A 22350-nucleotide genomic window follows, 5' to 3' on the forward strand; every position below is an offset into this window, starting at 1 on the left:
GTCTAACATATATTTGAAGTACACACCACTTCCGGGTTTCTAAAATTTTGAATATTATTTACTTTGATCCACTTCCGGGTTTGGTGCGTCAGAGGCGTCACTCCGCCTACCGCCTGGAAGCCCGCCTCACGTGTTTCGTGAACGTGTGCTCGAGCTTTGAGTGGAGCACGAGAGCTTCCACGCTGCTGCAGGTTTCAAGCAGACCGGCGTGAACTTCCACTACAGGCAACGTTACAGAAGACCAGCTGGTTTTTCCAGGACACGTGTAGGAACACCGGGTGTGTGTGCGCGCGCGCGCGTGTGGAAGAACATCAGCTGAAGCCATTACTACTCACGTGGTTCCATCACCACCACCACCACCATCATCATCATCATCTCTACCTGTGTGATCTTATCAGGAGGAGAACAGTAGATCACTTGAGATCCAGTTGTGAAGATCAGATCTAATTCCTGCTCAACATGTCCATCATCATGGCATCTCTGATCCTCGAGGACGGGACCACGTATAAAGGCCGTCTTTTTGGTGCCAATACTTCAGTGTCTGGAGAAGTTGGTAAGTCGTGAGATAACTTATCTTGGCCTTTAACACGTCCACATTATGGATCTAAAGATATCTCGAATGTGATCTAATAGATCTAACATGATCTAAGAAATCGAACGGATCTCTTGATCCACGTGTTCCGGTTTAATGGTAGACATTTCAAACTTTCTGTCTTGGACTAAACTTGTGTAGCCGTGGTACAGAACCTCATTTACTCCTGATTAAGGTTCTCAGATCAATCAGTCGAAGTTTATTGACCAGATGTGGAGTCGAAAGCGATCTCCACACATCAGCACACAAAGACCCCCTGTGTTCTTCACTAGAAGTAGCTGCTGGATGGTCTGATCAAGCGAAACTACAGTGACGCACTCTAGCTGAGGTTGATGATGTTGAACTAGAATTATGTTTTATGAGGGTATCTCCAGATGTTCATTAGCACCCCTGTGGGAAAACTAAAGATATCTCAAATCTAATTGATGCGCTTTAGTTTTTTGTTTTTTTTGTTTTTTTTTTAGAATTTCAGGTCTAGATATTCTTGTATAGATAATGTCATTCTTATTACTGGTTCTACTGCAAGAACATTCCAGATGTAAAAAAAAAAAGTCAGAATGCGTGATGGGACACGTTAACCGACGTTGGTAAGATTTCAGCTTTAGCCGATGTCGGGTTCAGATCAGAACCCATCAGAATACAGGTTAACACTTTTTTATATTAGACTTTTACTACATAGTGTATAAATCAGTTTTTTTTTCTAATTTCATAAGTGTTACAATGGAGTGTATAGCATATTTTTAATGATTTAGCCTAATTGGTTAATCTTGCTAAAAGAAAAATTCGAAGATCTTCCAGGTTTTCCATTTCAGGTCTATTTTTTGCAATGTTGCATCTGATTGTTTCAAACAATGTCCTCTTTTGAGCCTATAAAGCTAATAAGCCCACACAGGCTCGATAACCAGAACAGGATTTTGTAAAGTTTGCAGAAAAGCCGATCAAAGGTTCTGTTGAGGTAGCGAGTGGTGCTAATCATCATCAGCAAGCACCTCGCTGTGTTTCTTTTTTTTTTTTTTTTTTTTATCTTCGGTCCCGTTACAACACAGTAGGCAAAGGTCTAATAGGCAGCAAAATTGGTCAAGTAAGCAAGATATGCAGGAGATCTCTTGTGACCTTTGGTTTTGTTTGGGATGCAGCATCAGTGATATTTACCCAATTACCCCTACTATGGAATGATGACGTAAAATTGATGGTAATGCTGTTTGTTTTGGCGAGAACTAGTGTGTTTCTTCCCTAAAAGGTCACCACAAATTTGTATCAGACGCCTTTGGAGGTGCTAGCATTAATTTTTTCTTTTAGGAAAACTTTCCACACAATGGCAAAAAGCCAGCTTCATGAAAATACGTTGTGGTATCAACAAGTTTCAAGACTAGATTTATGTATTTAATGTACATTCACACACTATTACACACAGTGCTCCCTGTGACTGTGCGTGCAGCCTTGTGCTGCCATCTGTTGGCATGTTACAAAACTACTCGTGAAACTTTTTGATACTACTTCGTACTCTATAAATGGGTTGTATTTGTGTGGAAGATCTTGACTGGAATTTGCCAGTGACTTTACTAGCTCCCTTAAGACTGAAAGAAATCTCCACAAAATCTTGTGGAACACCTTCCCAGAAGAATGGAGGTTATAATAAGAGCAAATTGAGACCACATGTTGAATGAGATTTCCATATACTAGATCTTCAAATAGTGTATTTGAGACTTAGCATATATTAATTATACCAGGTTGTAAAAAGATGTGTTTTGGCTTCAAACAAATCCAGCCATGATCGTTTTTCTCCTCAGTTTTCCAGACAGGAATGGTGGGCTACCCTGAGGCCCTCACTGACCCCTCGTATAAAGCCCAGATTCTGACTTTAACCTACCCGCTGATTGGGAACTACGGCGTCCCCAGTGACACCCCTGGTGAATTTGGGCTTAGCAAGGTACCGATTTTCAGCAAATCGAATCATTCCTGATCGTTTGTGTTTGGTTCGATTGTTCTCTCACCGCTCCCACGTGCAATTTCAGTGGTTTGAATCTGCCAAGATCCATGCTGCTGCTCTCATCGTTGGAGAAGTTTCTCAGGATCCCAGCCACTGGAACTCGAACAAGTCTCTGGAGAAGTGGTTGAAGGAGCATGGTGTTCCTGGGCTGCAGGGTAAGTCATAGCAAATCACATGACGTCACATTTTCTGATCTTTCTATGGCTACAACATGTCAATTGATAATTTTCTTTCACACCAACAAATCATGTATCGCGATTTCGATAGTGTAACGATATATCATTCCAGCCCTAAATCCCTTAACCTCATTTCTGTGCAAAAAAAACAAACAGGGGTCGACACGCGTTCTTTGACCAAAAAGATCCGGGAAAAAGGAACCATGCTGGGAAAGCTCGTGGTGGATGGGACCATAGCTGAAAGCATACCTTTTGACAATCCTGATAATCGGAACTTGGTGAAAGACGTGTCTTTGAAAGTAAGAATTGAGCGCATGGTTTTAAACTCTACAAGTCTTTGCCTCCAAGGTTTCTTACTCATATCTATGCGTTTTGTAGGAGCCCAGGGTTTTCAATATGGACGGCAGGTTAAGGATTGTCGCGGTTGACTGCGGTATTAAGTACAATCAGATCCGCTGCTTGTGCGCCAGAGGTGCACAGGTCACCGTCGTTCCTTGGGATTATCCTCTGAATGCCGAAGGTGAGTGATGGATTCAACTAACTTTTGTGTTTGGCCATAGGTTGTACCATGTAATAGAGGTCGACCAATAGTGGATGGAAGTTACATGCAAAATGAACAGAAAATAAACAGCATGTGGCACCAGTGATTCACCTCTAGAGGCCGCTCTTGTACTCTGACGCATCCTGGAAAAACTATCAGTATGTATTTATTTTGGCAAAACTCATGTATCGGTCGACCTCTGCTGTGTACCACTATAGAAATTTTTGGGGAAAAGCTAGCTTTTAATGGGCCCCCTTGTGACTACTGGTGTGTCACTGCAGGATACTAACGTGTTTTATTGAGAAAGATATGTCTACATTGTAAAACGTCCTGAAAGCTGATTGGCCAGTGGTGGTCCTCATTTTACAACCTTGCACCAGACTAGATTTCAATTCAATCTGATTTACAGATCTTGAAAAACTTGTTCTTAGGGCTGAATTGTTTATCTGATATTTGGCCACGCCCCTAAACTATCATGGTTAATTGCTGTATTTTACTGATTAAAAAGATAAACCAACTCCAGGGTTTGGTCTAGGTTCTATTTTCCTCAATCTAGTCTAGTAGATCAAGTAGAGTTTCTTTGAACCATGTTTTTTATTACAGTGGTTTATTTTTTTTTTTTTATACCCTAAAATGACTACCAATGTCCTTATGTTTTTCTCCAGACTTCGATGGACTCTTTATTAGTAACGGTCCTGGTGACCCCAAGTTCTGCAAGGAGACTATAGAAAACCTGAAAAAGATTGTATGTGTGGAAAAGCCCAAACCTGTGTTTGGAATTTGCTTGGGTCATCAGCTGCTCTCTTTGGTTATCGGGGCAAAGACGTACAAAATGAAGTAAGTTCCCACCAGTGGAAATTTTGTGTTTTGTTGAGTTAAGTTTGGTACTTCAGGTGGTTAAGGCATTGGACTTTGAATCGTGACGTGGGTTAAAATCCCAGCCACACCTAGCTGCTACTCCTGGAAAGTCGCTCTGGTTGAGGGCAAGTCGGGTGCAATTATTGCGCCTAATGCAAATTGGGGAAGTGGTAGATCATGAGTTCAAATCCCACCATCACCAAGCTTGTGCAAGTCCTTAAACCGTCAATCGCTTAGCAGTATAACTGAGATAACTATGTCACTCAGCTTCATCGACAAATATCTGTATATGGAATTAATGCTGTGCACAAAATTTCAGCTCGATCGGACATACACTTTTCTAGAAAAGTCGCAGTCCTGCGTCATATCTGTGTGAGTAAACTAACCGCTGCTAGCCTACTATGAATGATTAGCATCATGATGACCATTTTGTTTTTAACAGGACTTTTAAGTTACTATTTATAATAATAAAATCATATTTTGACATTATTTTAAAGAAGATGGAGGGAATTGGGGGACATTTTTGAGCTTGTAGCAAAAAAGTGGGAGCTCAGTGGATAAGATGTTGGATTTGGGTTATAGGTATAAATCCCACCATCCCATGAGCAGAACCTGGTAATGAATGACGGCTTACATATGGATATAATAACTGCTCTCGCCACACCACAACATCTGTATTGGAATTTCTTTTTGTAATTTACCTCACAGTTTTCTAACAACGTACTTATGTTTCCCAGAGCTCTGTCAGAGTTCCCTCGGGAGTGCCGTGTTGTTGAAACAGTATTTTGTGCTGAATGTGGCAGTTTAAAGGAGATTGTGGAACACAGAGCGCTCTGTTGTTCTTTTCCTGGTCCATACTCAAGGCCAGGTTAGATACCAGTTCTAACCGCATGCCAGCTTTTTGCTTTGGCATTGAACGAGCAGTTTGCTTTGTCTAATCTAATAGATTGTGTAGCAGTCTTGCATCTTGCAGGGTTACTGTAGGGTCCGAAAAAGTCTAAAAATCAAAATTTTAGGCCTTAAAAAGTTTGCTATTGTAGGTTTTAAATCGTTTTAAACAGGTCTTAATTTTCCTGACGTCGATGTAACGCTTTTGTTTGTTAGTTTCTGTGGTGTTATAGTTCTTTCTTTCGCTAGTTCAAATATTATTCGCTGTATTAAGACTACAAATGAGACCAACATGCAACAGCCAATCAGCTTTCTGTTATTGGAGTGAATCTCCAAACTTAAAAAAAGACGGATTTTATTTTTCAGCTACAGAGAAGTTCAAGTTTAGCAAAACCTGGATTTAACAAAACAATGAATTAGGGCTTAAGGCAAGTTGCTAACAACATATTTGTGTAGGGGTTTTTTTGTTTTGTGATGTAGGTCTTAAATTTCATTTGTTAGTAGTCTTAAAGTTCTCTGATCAAAGAAACTCTGATCTTGAGAACTTGAATGTGGTCTGTGAAGCAACTGGAAGAAAGTCATGAGCATTCTTCTCTTTTCTTTTTTATCATTTCTATAGATTTGTTTATTGCCTTGGCTTTCGAAATTCTTAATTCTGATTAGTCAGTTTCTTATCATATGATTAACCAATCAAAGCGAACTTTTTATTAACATTGCACGAGCTCAATTATTGTCTCAAATGGAAGGATTTCAATGTTTGTACCTTCATGTTCCATATTCAATAAATTCCCCTTGTGATGTAGATACGGGAATCGTGGCCACAACCAACCATGCATCCATAAAGGTACAGAACGTTGCTACATCACATCTCAGAACCACGGATTCGCAGTGGACCCCCAAACCCTTCCTGAAGACTGGGATGTTCTCTTTACCAACGCGAATGACCACACGAACGAGGGCATTGTGCACAACTACAAGCCTCTCTTCAGGTATTTCATCCCAGAGTGATTGTGTTTGTGTTGAAGGGAGTTTAGAGCTCAGTGTTCACTGCTGTACATCTATGGCTTTTTGTGCTCAGTGTACAGTTCCACCCCGAGCACATGGCCGGACCCACAGACCTGGTGAGCCTTTTCGATGTTTTTCTGGATGTCGTCCGGGATGCCAAAGAGGGCAGAGCTGGCAATTCAGGTGAGGATTCTGTACCCAGAATTAAATTATGAGTCGGCTAAAAAATAGGGAGTGTAAAGTTTAAAAGGGAACGTAAAGACAATGTAAAGAAATTGTAAAATTGGTATAAAGAGAATGTGAAGGGAGCGTAAAGAGAGTGTAAAGGAAATGTAAAAATAACTTCTATAATCCTGTGATGAATAAACCATCCCTGAAGAACGTTCTTATATTTGTGTAGTGAAGGAAAGGCTGACTCAGCATCTTACCTTCCCTGGATCGCCAAAGCCAGAGGACTTTGTTCGGCCCCGAAAAGTGCTCATTCTGGGTTCTGGAGGTCTCTCTATTGGACAAGCTGGAGAATTTGATTATTCTGGCTCTCAGGTGAGTTATTAGAAAACCACTTGGGTCAGCATTATCATCTTGGAGTGAATGAAGGATGTGCATGTAATTCCTGGTGGTGCTTTTTCTCATTCAGTTTCTTATTTATTTCAGGCAATTAAAGCTCTTAAAGAAGAGAACATCCAGACGATTCTCATCAACCCTAACATTGCTACAGTGCAGACCTCCAAAGGCCTCGCTGACAAAGTCTACTTCCTTCCCATCACCCCAGATTATGTCACACAGGTAAAAAAAAGAAAAAACAACAAACCAAATAGGATCACTGGGATATGACACCATGCATCAACCTGTCACTCATTTCAGACTTGTATGTTTTTGGTTCCTCTGACCATTTTTATTAAAAAGAAACAAAGCGTGTGTGTGCATTTTACATTTAATATTGAATTTTCTACTTAACTGTTTACTACAAATTATATTTCCAGTACGTCAGTACTTTTTGTTATACCCCTGGCATTGTTGTGTTAATAAACAATAAGAACTTTTTGCTCACGTGCACACGGTCTGAACCTGAATTCTTGGCTCCTTGTAGTTCCTTTGAGTGAGTTGCAGCTAACCGCATAAACTTGTGTAACCCAGGTGATCAAGAACGAGCGTCCTGATGGAGTCCTGCTGGCGTTCGGGGGTCAGACGGCTCTGAACTGCGGAGTGGAACTGACCAAGCTGGGAATTCTTGAGAAGTATAACGTGAGAGTTTTGGGAACCCCTGTGGCCTCTATCGAGATGACCGAAGACAGGAAGATCTTTGTGGAAAAAATGGAGGAGATCGACGAGCACGTTGCACCGAGCGAGGCAGCGATGTCCGTGGAGCAGGTCAGGTTCTCCGTCAAATTAATTATATCCTCTTGAAAGGATGAAAGGATTTGTATAGAATTTTCTTTTTTCTTGCAGGCGGTAGCTGCGGCTGAGAGGCTCGGGTACCCTGTCCTGATCCGCTCGGCGTTTGCGCTGGGAGGCCTGGGCTCAGGATTCGCCAACAACAAAGAAGAGTTGATCGCTCTGGTCATGCAAGCCTTAGCCCACACGTCGCAGGTCCTCGTGGACAAGTCCCTCAAAGGCTGGAAGGAAATCGAGTACGAAATCGTACGAGACGCTTACGACAACTGCATCACGGTAAATCTTTCGATTTAATGGAGGTAATGAAGGTTGCGTTTGTGCGCACGTTTTAACGGCCTCCGTAATTCGCGGACAGGTTTGTAACATGGAGAACATCGATCCTCTGGGAATCCACACGGGCGAGTCGATAGTCGTGGCTCCGAGTCAGACGCTGAACGATTACGAGTACAACATGCTGAGGAGCACGTCCATCAAGGTCATCCGCCACCTGGGGATCGTGGGCGAGTGCAACATTCAGTATGCCGTCAATCCGGAATCCGAGCAGGTAACAGAATTCTGAGGGAATAGATTTCAATGTTGTAAATTCAAATTGTGGTACTCAGAGTGAGTTCCTAATGATTGTCCTTGTTTCCCAGTATTACATCATCGAAGTGAACGCCCGTCTCTCCCGGAGCTCCGCTTTGGCCAGCAAGGCTACAGGATACCCCCTGGCCTACGTTGCTGCTAAACTTGGACTGGGAATCCCCCTGCCTGTCCTTAAGTAAGTCACGCAAGAAAGAAGTGGCGTTAAAGGTATTCCCCGAGTTACCATGACACGTTAACATTGACACCATCGTAAGTCGAAAATATAAGTCGAGACTATGTCCTAGCCTAGCAGGGGCTCTATCGGGGTTGAATCTAATCTAAGGGCGGCTCTATCAGGGTTTAATCTAATCTGAATAAATGACTCTGAGCTCAACTCTAAACTATTTTCAAAAGTACGTTCTTCAGCAGGTCACGTCTTCAGGACTTCTGGTTTTACAATTTTGTCGCATCGTCATTGTAAGATCGGAAAATCATAAATCGAACCATCGTAAATACTGGACTACCTGTAATTTCTGCAATGTTTTCTGTCCAGAAACTCCGTCACCAATTCCACAACCGCAAACTTTGAGCCGAGTCTTGACTACTGTGTGGTGAAGGTTCCTCGCTGGGACTTGAGCAAGTTCCTTCGGGTTAGCACCAAAATCGGAAGCTCCATGAAGAGCGTTGGTAAGTTCGCCTGTGTTATTTATTTAGTTTTTTAGTTTTTATTGTGGTTTTTGGGGCTCCTGAAAGGTTGGAAAAGCCAGTGGGAGATCTGCAAGTTTGGACCTCTGACCAAGGGCTTTACAGGTTCTGAAGGTTGGTAAAAACTAGCATGGAAGAAGAGGAGACATTTGTTTTTTGTTTGTTAACAGTGTGAAATTGTGAAAAAATAGTTAATAGTGAAGAAAGCATTGTTCAGAGGCTTTGCTGATGCACTTGAAACTGATCTCGGGTGCATGCCCTGTTTCTAAGGATCTTCTCCAAGATGTTTCTACATTTGATTTCATGGTTTTAACAGGAACACACCTGCATTTTAAGCTGAAAGGAACAAGTGCAGAGCTCAGAGACAGGCCTGAAGATCTGAGAAACAAATAAAATTGATAAAGGTTTCCAAGAGCACAGTGTCCTTCTTAAATGGAGAAAGTTTGGAAGAATCTTTCATAGAGTTGGCCAAACTGAGCAATTGTAAAGAAGGTGCTTGGTAAGTAAGATGACCACCAGCTTGATGGTCACACTGGAGGACCTCCAGAGATCATTTATTAAGATGACAGGAACTTGCAGAAGGTCAACGATCACTGCTGTATTTCACCAATCTGGGTGAAACATTCAGAGTTGGCCAAACTCAGCAATTGAGAAGAAGGTGCTTGGTTAGCAAGGGGAGCACCAGCCTGATGGTTATGCTGGAGGAGCTCCAGAGACTATTTATGGAGATAAGACATTTTATGATGAGACATAAAAGTCCCCTTGGACAGGTTCCTACACAGGACTTCATTCGAAATGTAGAAACATCTCAAAGATGATTCAAAAGAATAGTGGTCGTTCTCACAGATCTGTTTTTTCCGTCTCAGGAGAAGTGATGGCCATCGGACGAAGCTTTGAGGAGGCTTTCCAGAAAGCTCTCCGGATGGTGGATGAGAACTGTGTTGGGTTTGACCGCACCATCAAACCGGTTTCTGAGCAGGTTAGGTTTGAAAAATTCAGGTCATATCATTTCCCGTTTTTCTTTGTCCTTCTTCTTTCTGTTGCTGCTGCTGCTGTTTTTTAAAATTGAATCTTCTCTTTCCTCCAGGAGCTTCAGATCCCTACAGACAAGCGTATATTTGTTCTGGCGGCAGCCCTGTATGCTAACTACAGCATCGACCGCCTGTATGAGCTGACCAAAATCGACCGCTGGTTCCTGTACAAGATGAAGAACATCGTGGATCACGAGAAGCTCCTGGAGACCTATAACCAGGATGAAAGTGCCATGCCGACCGAGGTGATGAGAAGGGCAAAGCAGCTGGGCTTCTCCGACAAACAGATCGCTCTCTCCGTTCAAAGGTACGTAGATCGCATGGAGTGAGGGTGTAGAAGATCGTGCAGAGGTTTAACGTTCCGTTCGTTTCGTGTGTCCTCAGCACTGAGCTGGCCGTGAGAAAGCTGAGGCAGGATTGGAAGATTCTGCCGATGGTCAAGCAGATCGACACCGTGGCTGCCGAGTGGCCTGCTTACACCAATTACCTCTACATGACGTACAACGGCACGGAGAGCGACGTGGCATTCGAGGAACCTCACGTCATGGTGATCGGATCCGGTGTCTACCGCATTGGCAGCAGTGTCGAATTCGATTGGTGTGCCGTGGGATGCATCAAGGAGCTTCGGAAGGTGAGTCAAAGGGGGTTTTAAAATACACTCCTAGATACTCCTTAGACCTCGGACTTCTGATCAGGATACTGCCATCTGCTGGTATAGGAGAGTTATCTTCTCTGACACAAGCACCAAAAAAAGTTAATTTTGAAATGCCGCCATGTTGGAACGGTTACAGAAATAATCAATTGTACGATTTTACAAACCAGAGGTGAAATGTTTTCCGTTGTTATGGCTCTGTTTAGTTTTTTTCCTCCTCCTTTCTCAGATGGGTTACAAGACTATAATGGTGAACTACAATCCCGAGACGGTCAGCACGGACTACGACATGTGCGACAGGCTCTATTTCGACGAGATCTCTTTTGAGGTGAGTAATAAATCATAACGTGAGCTAAAACGTAACGCATTCCGACCAACTTCTGCACGCCGGTTATTTACTTTTCCGGCTCTTTGAAACGGGGTTTTCGTTAACTGAAAACGCCGCCCCAGTGTGGACGGAAGACCACAACAGTCTAGACATCTGTGATTGGTTGTTACGTTGTAAGGCGGTAGTTGTTGTGTAGTTGCCATGACTACAGCGCCCCCTTCCATGCGACAAAACACATGGAAAATATCAGATTCTGATTCTGCCGTACATCAAAGTTTGTAACGTAATGCATGCTGTAGTTAAAAATCATTATTTCACATATGGTCTTTGGGGAAGTCTGCGTATTGGAGTAAAAAAAATTTTTATTTCGGAATAAGGAAAAAGTGTTGGAACCCTGTGATTTGAATCGCAGGTGGTAATGGACATATACGAAGTGGAGAACCCGGAGGGAGTGATTCTTTCCATGGGAGGCCAGCTCCCCAACAACATCGCCATGTCCTTGCACAGGCAGCAGTGCCGCATCCTGGGCACCTCGCCGGAGTTTATCGACTCCGCTGAGAACCGGTTCAAATTTTCCAGGATGTTGGACACCATTGGGATCAGCCAACCTCGCTGGAAAGAGCTTTCTGATACCGAGGTACTTCACGTCGCCTTCTCATGCATTTTTTTATTGCTCTTGAAAAAATCGATATTTACATTCCTTACGTTGGCTTGTCCAGTCGGCGATGCAGTTCTGCGAGGCGGTTGGATACCCATGTCTGGTGAGGCCGTCTTACGTCTTAAGCGGAGCCGCCATGAACGTCGCATACTCCGATAGCGACCTGGAGAAGTTCCTGAGCAGCGCCGTCGCCGTTTCCAAAGAGCACCCGGTGGTTATCTCCAAATTTATCCAGGAGGCCAAGGTTTGTTCAGATGTGCCATGACGCCATATTTGTGCCCCATCAAAGAAAAAATAAAGGATAAAATTTGATCTGGTTGCAGGAGATCGACGTGGATGCCGTAGCGTGCGACGGCGAGGTCATCGCCATCGCCGTGTCCGAGCACGTGGAGAACGCAGGGGTGCACTCCGGGGACGCTACGCTGGTCACGCCACCCCAGGACATCAACCAGAAGACCATGGAGCGCATCAAACTGATCGTGCATGCCATCGGACAAGAGCTACAAGTCACCGGGCCGTTCAACTTGCAACTCATTGCTAAGGTAAGATCATCCCGCGTACAGGAGGTCTTCATGATCGTCTGTCTTCTGGAAATGGAAACGTGATCGAAATGAACATTTATTTTGTTTTGAGGTTTTTTTTTTTTTTTCTGCGCGCAAATTTAGGACGACCAGCTGAAAGTGATCGAGTGCAATGTCCGAGTCTCACGCTCCTTCCCGTTTGTCTCCAAAACCCTGGGTGTAGATCTTGTGGCTTTGGCAACCCAGGTCATCATGGGACAGGAAGTGGAAGCTGTAGGACTCATGACTGGGAACGGAATTGTTGGTGTTAAGGTAAAGAGTGGGAAACGGGGGGGGTGAGGGCAAACAAGTGCAGAAATCAAACCAGGTTGTGGATGTACTGTAAAAGAGATTGTCTGTTTTGTAACATGCACAGTCACAGGGAGCACCAACCATAAGTCAGTGTGCCAAAAGACCAATGTACATCGGGAGCTGTGCAACCGGAGCCTTTCTGACCATTGAATTCTATTTCTCCAAAAGGTTCCTCAGTTCTCGTTCTCTCGTCTGGCCGGCGCCGACGTCGTGCTGGGTGTGGAGATGACGAGCACCGGCGAGGTGGCCTGCTTCGGCGAGAACCGTTACGAGGCTTACCTGAAAGCCATGCTCAGCACAGGTTTCAAAATCCCTAAGAAGAACATCCTCCTGTCTATTGGCAGCTACAAGGTATCTGAACGGCTTTTTACTCAATTTCATAGGCTGGTTTTTTTTTTTCTGGTCAATTTGTAAACTACTTGTTTTTTTTTTTTGTTCTCCCTCAGAATAAAAGCGAGCTCCTGCCTACAATTCAGGCTTTGGAGAGTCTTGGATACAACCTGTACGCCAGTCTGGGGACTGCTGACTTCTACACTGAACACGGTGTCAAAGTAAAGGCTGAGGTTTCCCCAGAAATCGTTCTAGATGTTTTTTGAGCTTGGTTTCTCAACCACGTTGACCCCCACTGGCTCTTACCCCTAGGTGATGGCTGTCGACTGGCCGTTCGAAGAAGAGAGCGACTGCCCTAACAAGGACAAGCAAAGAAACATCATGGACTACTTGGAGGAGAACCACTTTGACATGGTGATCAACCTGTCCATGAGGAACGCCGGCGGACGTCGCTTGTCCTCCTTCGTGACCAAAGGGTACCGAACCCGGCGCATGGCGGTGGACTACTCCGTACCTCTGATCATCGATATCAAGTGCACCAAACTTTTTGTTCAGGTCAGAAATCCATCCCTGGTTCCTTTCAAATCGCCTCCTATATATTTAAAAAAATACTACTTTTGTATGCACGTTGTTTTCAACAGGCGTTGAGGCAGATCGGTCAAGCTCCTCCCATCAAGACGCACATCGACAGCATGACCTCCCAGAAACTTATCCGGTTACCTGGTAAATATCCGTCACACGTTCCATCATCCAATGGAATTGGGTTTGAACTCGGAACTTGCCCCAGTGTAAAAACTTCCACCCTGTTCTTGTAGGCCTCATCGATGTTCATGTCCACCTCCGAGAACCTGGTGCCACCCACAAAGAGGATTTCTCCTCGGGCACGGCCGCCGCCCTGGCAGGAGGCATTACCATGGTTTGCGCGATGCCCAACACCAACCCTGCTGTGATCGACCCCAGCTCTCTAGCTCTGGTCCAGAAGGTAATTGTGCCCTCTAAGACACTTGAAATCTTCTGCATCCGTTTTTTTTCTAAAGCTCCACCTGCGTCTGTTTAGCTGGCGAAAGCGGGGTGTCGCTGCGACTACGCTTTATACGCCGGAGCCGTTTCAGATAACGCGACGATCCTGCCGTCTATCGCGAACGCAACGGCGGGGCTGAAGATGTACCTCAATGATACTTACTCCACGCTGAAGATGGACAACGTTTCCTTGTGGATGGAGGTCAGTAATTAAATCACTAGAATTGTAATAAATGTGGGCATGTACTAATTTTTTCTTTTCTTTTCAGCATTTCGAAAAGTGGCCAAAGCACCTACCCATCGTGGCCCACGCCGAGAAGCAGACCGTAGCCGCCATTTTAATGGTGGCTCAACTCTACCAGAGGCCTGTTCACATTTGCCATATTGCCAAAAAAGAGGAGGTACTACTCCGAATTCTTGGGATCCTCCGCCAAGATTCGACGTTCCAAAAAATTTGACGTATTACTTTCCCTTTCGCAGATTCTGATAATCCGAGCCGCAAAACAGAAGGGCATCCAGGTGACCTGCGAAGTGGCTCCTCATCACCTCTTCCTGTGCGAAGACAACGTGTCCGACTTGGGGGACGGCAGGGCGCAGGTGCGACCCATGCTAGGCACCCGAGAGGACATGGAGGCGTTGTGGGAAAATCTGGATATCATCGATTGTTTTGCTACTGATCACGGTGAGGGGAACTGGCGATGGAAAAAATCTGATGCTCGCAGACGTTCTTTTCCTGTTGTGTCTGCAGGAAGATGCAGCTCTTCCTCTGCCATGTTAATCTGTATTTTGTGACTCTCGGGACGCGACCCGGTCTCTGTAGTGTTGCGAATTTCACGTAGCAGAAATAATTTAACTTGTAGCTTGTATCCATCCGATGCACACTTTTTTTAATTGACGCATCCGCATCGTTATTTCCGACTGCAGCTCCTCACTCGTTGGAGGAGAAGGACTCTGAAAAGCCTCCTCCAGGTTACCCGGGTCTGGAGACCATGCTGCCCCTGCTGCTCACCGCCGTCAGCGAAGGCCGCCTCACCGTCGACGACATCGTCAAGCGGCTCTACGAAAACCCGGCACACATTTTCTCGCTTCCTCTCCAAGAGAACACCTACGTCGAGGTCTGTTTAAGCTTTTTTTGGGGGCAAAAGTTTTGGACATCTGATTAAATTCCTCTAGATTTTATGGAAATGTGATATTTTATTCGGCCACAAAGTCAAGTACTGATTAAGGTGAGAAGGTCCGGGGTGATGTTTCAATTCATCCCAAAGGTGTTCAATAGGATTTGAGCTCTATAGCAGATCTTTTTTGGTTTGGGTCTGGGAGAAGATCCACATATGGCTGAAAAACTCAGGTGCCCCGATACTTTTGTCCACATAGATATTAAATATATTTTCTTCCTGAATGGCGATGTGAAAGCCTCCTGTGATAAAACGAGAGTAAGGAGTGTATGTATGTATGTGGAGGTAGGATGTAGTTTGTAAGTATTTATGACCAGATTATTCCATTCTGAAAAATCCAGGTGGATCTGGAGCAAGAGTGGATCATCCCGAAGCACATGCAGTTCACGAAATCGAAGTGGACCCCGTTCGAGGGCATGAGGGTGAAGGGGAAAGTGATGAGGGTGGTGCTGAGAGGGGAGGTTGCCTACATAGACGGACAGGTAAGAACTTATGGTTTCATCAGACACCATTAATAGGATGTTTTTTGTTTTTTTTTTAAATGAGAATCCTCCCTTGTCACACAGGTCCTAGTGCCTCCCGGTTACGGGGAAGACGTGAAAACATGGGCAGTGCCTCCTAATCAGTCAACGGCTCCTGAAGCATCTAAGGAGATCCAAAAGGTAGCATTTAAGTTCTCCGTTGTGGAATTGCAGCATTTCAGGTCCATCACGAAAATACACGTGTGTGTTTGTGTGTTACACAGACTCCTGAACATCCCAGACAAGCGACTCAGGGTGAATCTTTGCGTACCCGAGCTGCGAGTCCACGCCGAGCAGCCGGAGAGCGTTTCATGCTTCCGCCTCGAGTCCATCACGCGTCCGATCCCGGGCTGCCACCAGGTACGCCGTTATGGGGCTTTTTTTGGGTTTTAATATCTTTGTATAATATATAGGAAAAAATTATAATTTTTTTTTTTTTTAATAAACAAAAAAAATTTTAATAAATTATACGTGTTTAAAAAAAAATAAAACAAATTTTATATAGAATATAAAAAAAAAAAAATCAGAAAAGGAAAACCAGTGAACAAAGTTTTCCCTCTTGGGTTTAAGGGGGGAAAAAAATTATTTTTAAATCAAATAAAATTTAATTTGTCACACTTTTTACAACTGTCCAACGTGTAAATAAAATATAAAATAAAAAGTATGAAAGTATAAAGCATAACTATAAGTATAAAACTAAGGATAAAAAATTTAATTTATATTTTTTTAGGGCCGTCAATCGAATAAAAGATTCAATCACGATTAATCACACGATCGTCATGAGTTAACTCGCGATTAATCACACTTTTTTTCTGTTTAAAATGTACCTTTAAATTAATCCTTTTCAATACTCTAATCAACTCTATGCAGCTTTATGCAAATGTATGTTTATTATTAGTGAAACTTCAACGTAGAGCATGAAGACAAAACATTCTTTTAAAAGTTTTTAAGTAATTAATTCTTTTTTTATTATGTAAATTATCAGGACACCAAAAGGAATTTTTGCGATGTTTCCACACGGACAGTTTTGATCGCCGGATGCGATATTTATTTATTTTAATTATTTATTTTTTTTATGACTTGGTGCGTCAGTAAATCAAATGTTTAATGATTTCAAAAACAAATTTCCGTGTGGATATATATATATATATATATATATATATATATATATATATATATATATATATATATATATATATATATATATATATATATCTATCTATCTATATCTATCCACACGGAAATTTGTTTTTGAAATCATTAAACATTTGATTTATATATATATATATATATATATATATATATATATATATATATATATATATATATATATATATATATATATACATACACACACAAGAATTTGACAGAAATATGGATATAAGATGCAAAAGAAGGAAAAGTTCAGTAAGAGGGTTTTTTTTGTCTTATTTTTTTTTTCTTTGTTAGAGCTTGTAAGCTGATTTAGATTTCCATTTTTACCGCATTTTAGCACACGTTCTTATACATAGCGATTATAATTCTCTGAGCAGTTGAGGGTTAAGGGCCTTGCTCAAGGGCCCAGCAGTGGCAAATTGGTGGTGGTGGGATTTGAACTCGCAACCTTCTGATCAGAACATCTTAACTACGCATCTCCTCCGTTCCCTTTCCCCATCCTTTCTACCTACATTTTTCTTCAAGGTTATAGAGATTCTTCAACCCTTTTCAGAAATGACATTTTGTGTTTGTTCTCAGAATTGGCTCCTGTTCCCGAGTTGTGCTCACATCCTCCTCCGCTCGTCCGAATCCTCTCGCCTCAGAGCATCCAGACTCCGGTTGTGTCTCACCTCCAGACTTCTCCTCTGCTTCACCCCTTAGTGGCTCAGCACATCCTTTCTGCACGCCAGTTTACCAAGGAGCAGGTACGCCACCTCCACTCAGGTGAAACGTCAGTAATTAATTAATTAGAGTACTAAATACTGTTTTTTTTTTTCTTCTAGATGTCCCACTTGTTCAACGTGGCTCACACACTTCGCCTGATGGTCCAGAAAGAGAGGAGTCTGGACATCTTAAAGGCAAGCTCTCGATGAAGTGCTGTAGGAATCAAGAGCGTGCGAGGAAACGTTGTACCGTCCTGACGGCGCGTGTGTGTGTGTGTGTGCTGCTTTTGTTTCTGTGCAACAAAAGTCCTGTGGACAGATTTTGGCTGAAACACAGGAGAGATGTTAGCAGATGTTGCCTGTTAATAGTTTGATAATTTGGGGTGGTTTTAGAGCTGGGTGGGGTGAAATGAACCAACATGGCAACCATCCCATACTTCACTGTTCCACTGTGCAATTCCGTCTGGGATGAACCGGAAAATCTCTGACAAATGATAAATACAAACCGTCCGAGTGTGTGTGAAGCTCTAATTCATGCCAAGGGAGGATTTTTCAATGGAATTCAAGTGGAACATCTAAACATCTTTTAGATTTTTTTGGTCAAAGGAGATCTTTGCATAGAAACAAAAGGAACCTACACGTGTCTCTGACGAGAAATGTCGCACCTACTGTGTATATATAAAAATATATATATTATGGAAATAATAATAATGTTTTTTTTTGGGGGGGGGGGTCTCTCCAGGGTAAGGTGATGGCCTCCATGTTCTACGAGGTGAGCACTCGGACCAGCAGCTCTTTCGCGGCAGCGATGCAGCGCCTCGGGGGATCTGTGGTGCACTTCAGCGAGTCAACGTCCTCCACACAGAAGGGCGAGTCCCTGGCCGACTCGGTGCAGACCATGAGCTGCTACGCCGACGTGATCGTCCTGCGTCATCCAGTGCCTGGAGCTGTAGAGGTGGATTTATTATGATTATTATTGTAATGATACACGTATTCATACCGGGAAATAGTTACAATCAGTTGAGCGCAGTGTCGTCGTTTTATTTACTTATTTATGTATTTTTTTATCATCACACTTCAAAACAACAATGCCAGAGGTTTGAAAAAGAAACCAGAGTTAGCGACTCGCCCCCTAGTGGAAATGACTGGAATTGTTTTTCACGTTGTGAAGCCCAGATTTTGCCACTTGTTTCCATCGCCACCGTTTTCAACGAGTCTCGCGATATGGATTTTCCTTAAAGAAGGAATGAAGACATTTGCTTAATGTATATATCTTTTGACAATTATATATTTGATCATACACTCTGGTATACACAACTGAATTACCCAAATAGGCACTAAAAAATTTAAACGATTTCATTTTTGCGTTTATTTAATTTTATTGTTTTTTTTATTATTATCATTAATAACCCTTTTTTTGAGTTTTCAACGTCGTTCTCGTCTTTCTTGCAGAAAGCCGCCAAGCATTGTCGGAGGCCGGTAATAAACGCCGGTGACGGTGTTGGAGAGCATCCCACCCAGGCCCTGCTGGACATCTTCACCATCCGCGAGGAGCTCGGCACAGTCAACGGCATGACCGTACGTCCACCAGGGCTCCTATTAGAGCTTCATAAATATTTCATTTCATTTTTATCTTTAGAACTAACGCCCATATCAAAAGTATTCGGACACCCGACCAATCGAATACGGTAGCGCATGTGTGTTTTTTCCTCCTTCACTTGAACTAGGAGACCAAAAACCTGTTCACAGAGGTGCACAAAACAAGCTCCATGAAGATCTGGATGTGTGTGGAAGATCACAGTTGTTTTTTTACGAGTTCTCTGTTGTGTTTCTGCAGATCACGATGGTGGGAGATCTGAAGCACGGCAGGACGGTGCATTCTTTAGCTCGGCTTCTGACTCAGTATCGCATCACGCTGCGCTACGTTTCCCCCAAAAACCTCAGCATGCCTCATGAGATCGTCGACTTTGTGGCGTCTAAAGGAATAAAGCAGGTCCGTGTGCATTTCTGACCCCTTATTTATAATGTATATATACATTTACATACTGACCTCTGTGATTTCTTTCCCCCTCACCAGGAGGAGTTCAGCAGTATTGAAGAAGCGCTGCCTGATACCGACGTCCTTTACATCACACGCATACAGAAAGAGCGTTTCGCCTCCGAAGACGAGTACAACGCGGTAAGACCACACACCCCCCCCACCCCCGTGATTTCCTTTTCACCGAATTTCAAAACCTATTAGTTTTATTTTGTTTATTAATTTTTTAGTGCTTCGGGAAGTTTATCCTGACCCCCCACATCATGACCGGAGCCAAGAGGAAAATGGTGGTCATGCATCCACTACCGAGGGTTAACGAAATCAGGTACGGAAGCGTATAAACGTACGGAATACAATTTCAAAGAATTATATCATTCTGTTCTATTTAGCATATGTCTCTGTCGAATAGTGAATAAATAAAATCAATCAAATAGATAAATCAGGGAAAATATAAATAATAATAAATGATTGCTGAGTAAGCATTATTGCGTATGCTTCGTGCGGATTTTATAACATGCAATTTTTATTTTTTTATTTTTTTAAAAGGGGCGTGTCATTTTAAGGCGTCAACGTCCTGTTTATTTATTGATACAAAAAAAAATGGGTATTTAACCCGCTATGAAAAACAAAAAATAGTGTGAAATATGGGCAGAATTTTATTAGAGTATTGTTATTCTTTTATATATATATATATATATATATATATATATATATATATATATATATATATATATATATATATATATATATCCAAAAATATATTTTACATTATATAAAAATTCGAAAATAAAATATATTTAGCGATTTATTTTATTTACATTTTTCCTTTTCTTTTTTTCTTTTTTTTTTTTTAGCAGTTGAAAAAATATCATTAATCACAGTAATATCTGTAAATATAAATAAATTCATGAATTAATTTAATTTAATATAAATGTACAGAATAAATGATACAGTGTCTGTAAAAAGTGTGGAAATTTTGTACATTTAAAAAAAAAAAAAAAAAAAAAAAAAAAAAATTTCCTTTCGTTTCTATGCAACAAACTAACCCTTAGTAAGATCTCCTTTGACCAAACAAATATATAAATGTCCTGCAAACTTGATTTCCATTGAAAACATCCTCCCTGAGCATGAAGAACATCTGGTAACATCTCTCCTGGTCTTACGAGTTTGTTGTATTAAAACTATATACGGTAGTAAATATATAAATCAGTGACTGTAGATCCATTGATACATTAGTTAATAAAATAAATACAATAAATTAATATCGTCTGAATTCTTTTTTTCCGGTCGTACAGCGTGGAGGTGGACACGGACCCTCGTGCCGCTTATTTCCGCCAGGCCGAAAACGGGATGTACATCCGGATGGCGCTTCTGGCCACCGTCCTCGGACGCTGAGACTCCGGAACTCTGCGGTGAATCTCATACAGTCTCCTAGAAGAGACGTACCTTATGAAACGTCATCAGTCCACTATCGACTTCGGAGGGACCGTAGTACTGCTTCTTCTCAATCTTGGTGTCTTACTGTGTTAAATGTCGTGCCAATGTGGTTTACGGGGACTGCGTTGTTTATGATTAAAGGGATCATGGGAACGGCTGCTTTATATATTTTTCCAAATAAAACTCATGACTCAGCATTCCTGGGGTTTTTGTGCTTCTTTCTTCTGCAATAACAAAACTCAGGTTTCATCTGGTTTATATGTAATACAAATCACAAGGATGATGGACCAAAGTGAGTTTGTAAGAGGGACCGTGCAGGTAGGACATTTTGGAGACGAGGCAGGAGGAAAAGAGGAAGGACGAGGTTTATGGAGATGGTGAGGAATTTGAAAAACGTTGATGATTTACTGTGAAGACCCTTAACAGGAGCAGCTGAGAAGATGATGATGATGTGAGTATTGGATGCAGGTCTGTGTTCCATTATCCTGCACAGCAGCTCTTTATAAAGAGAGGGTTTCCTATACACACCCAGTGGGAGAACCTATATTCCACACACACACTCAGAACCGTAGTGTTCTGGGAAGATGTTCCACTAGATTGTTGGGAACAGTAGTGATCAGTGATTTGGGTTTTTTAGGAACAGTAGTGTTCAGTTATTGGGTTTTGGGAACAGTATTGATCGGGGATTGGGTTTTAGGAACAGTAGTGATCAGTGATTGGGTTTTAGGAACAGTAGTGATCAGTGATTGGGTTTTGGGAACAGTATTGATCGGGGATTGGGTTTTAGGAACAGTAGTGATCAGTGATTGGGTTTTAGGAACAGTAGTGATCAGTGATTGGGTTTTGGGAACAGTATTGATCGGGGATTGGGTTTTAGGAACAGTAGTGATCAGTGATTGGGTTTTAGGAACAGTATTGATCGGGGATTGGGTTTTAGGAACAGTAGTGATCAGTGATTGGGTTTTAGGAACAGTAGTGATCAGTGATTGGGTTTTAGGAACAGTAGTGATCAGTGATTGGGTTTTAGGAACAGTAGTGATCAGTGATTGGGTTTTGGGAACAGTAGTGATCAGTGATTGGGTGTCGAGAACTGTAGTGATCAGTGATTGGGTTTTGGGAACAGTAGTGATCGGTAATTGGGTTTTAGGAACAATAGTGATAGGTGATTGGGTTATAGGCACAGTAGTGATCAGTGATTGGGTGTTGGGAACAGTAGTGATCAGTGATTGGGTGTTGAGAACTGTAGTGATCAGTGATTGGGTGTTGAGAACAGTAGTGATCAGTGATTGGGTTTTAGGAACAGTAGTGATCAGTGATTGGGTTTTAGGAACAATAGTGATCAGTGATTGGGTGTTGGGAACAGTAGTGATCAGTGATTGGGGGTTGAGAACAGTAGTGATCAGTGATTGGGTTTGGGGAACAGTAGTGATCAGTGATTGGGTGTTGGGAACAGTAGTGATCAGTGATTGGGGGTTGAGAACAGTAGTGATCAGTGATTGGGTTTGGGGAACAGTAGTGATCAGTGATTGGGTGTTGGGAACAGTAGTGATCAGTGATTGGGTTTCGGTAAGATTAGTGATTTGGGTTTTAGGAACACTTTTGATCAGTGATTGGGTTTTGGGAACAGTAGTGATTAGTGATTTGGGTGTTGGGAACAGTAGTGATCAGTGATCGGGTTTTAGAAACAATAGTGATGATTGGTAGCAGGAGCTGTG

The 22350-nt window shown here is 42.4% G+C and overlaps 2 protein-coding genes across 2 annotated transcripts in view; one reads left to right on the top strand and one right to left on the bottom strand.

The window, feature by feature from the left end:
• Positions 1 to 198, bottom strand: part of ift172 (intraflagellar transport 172) — a 31895-nt gene extending 31697 nt beyond the window's left edge. Inside the window, exon 1 of the mRNA XM_046872710.1 lies at positions 63 to 198. The gene's annotated coding sequence lies outside the window, so the exon portion shown is untranslated. The remainder of the gene's footprint in view (positions 1 to 62) is intronic.
• Positions 157 to 20832, top strand: cad (carbamoyl-phosphate synthetase 2, aspartate transcarbamylase, and dihydroorotase). The gene is made up of 43 exons (XM_046872709.1): positions 157 to 553; positions 2383 to 2522; positions 2608 to 2737; positions 2915 to 3057; positions 3137 to 3278; positions 3965 to 4136; positions 5849 to 6034; positions 6124 to 6233; positions 6451 to 6593; positions 6705 to 6836; positions 7188 to 7421; positions 7500 to 7721; positions 7801 to 7989; positions 8081 to 8205; positions 8563 to 8696; positions 9581 to 9693; positions 9802 to 10052; positions 10130 to 10376; positions 10627 to 10725; positions 11138 to 11362; positions 11445 to 11627; positions 11707 to 11925; positions 12049 to 12216; positions 12424 to 12606; positions 12702 to 12806; positions 12898 to 13140; positions 13227 to 13308; positions 13401 to 13567; positions 13643 to 13807; positions 13875 to 14006; positions 14086 to 14287; positions 14530 to 14720; positions 15122 to 15262; positions 15347 to 15442; positions 15526 to 15661; positions 17036 to 17202; positions 17281 to 17355; positions 17903 to 18115; positions 18613 to 18738; positions 18998 to 19153; positions 19238 to 19339; positions 19429 to 19523; positions 20494 to 20832. Exons 1-43 carry the CDS (start codon positions 460 to 462, stop codon positions 20591 to 20593), a joined length of 6678 nt encoding a protein of 2225 aa, XP_046728665.1. The 5' UTR covers positions 157 to 459; the 3' UTR covers positions 20594 to 20832.
• The last annotated feature ends 1518 nt before the right edge of the window (positions 20833 to 22350 follow it).

This window comes from Silurus meridionalis, chromosome 18, assembly GCF_014805685.1.
Source record: "Silurus meridionalis isolate SWU-2019-XX chromosome 18, ASM1480568v1, whole genome shotgun sequence".
Taxonomy (NCBI): Eukaryota; Metazoa; Chordata; class Actinopteri; order Siluriformes; family Siluridae; genus Silurus; species Silurus meridionalis.

What these genes read in the sequence shown, in the direction of transcription:
- cad (XM_046872709.1), top strand. Translation starts at nt 460, where the DNA reads ATGTCCATCATCATGGCATCTCTGATCCTCGAGGACGGGACCACGTAT. An exon ending in AAGAGCTTTCTGATACCGAG is followed by an intron (nt 11,363 to 11,444) that starts GTACTTCACGTC and finishes TGGCTTGTCCAG; the next exon opens with TCGGCGATGCAGTTCTGCGA. An exon ending in GCACAGTCAACGGCATGACC is followed by an intron (nt 18,739 to 18,997) that starts GTACGTCCACCA and finishes GTGTTTCTGCAG; the next exon opens with ATCACGATGGTGGGAGATCT.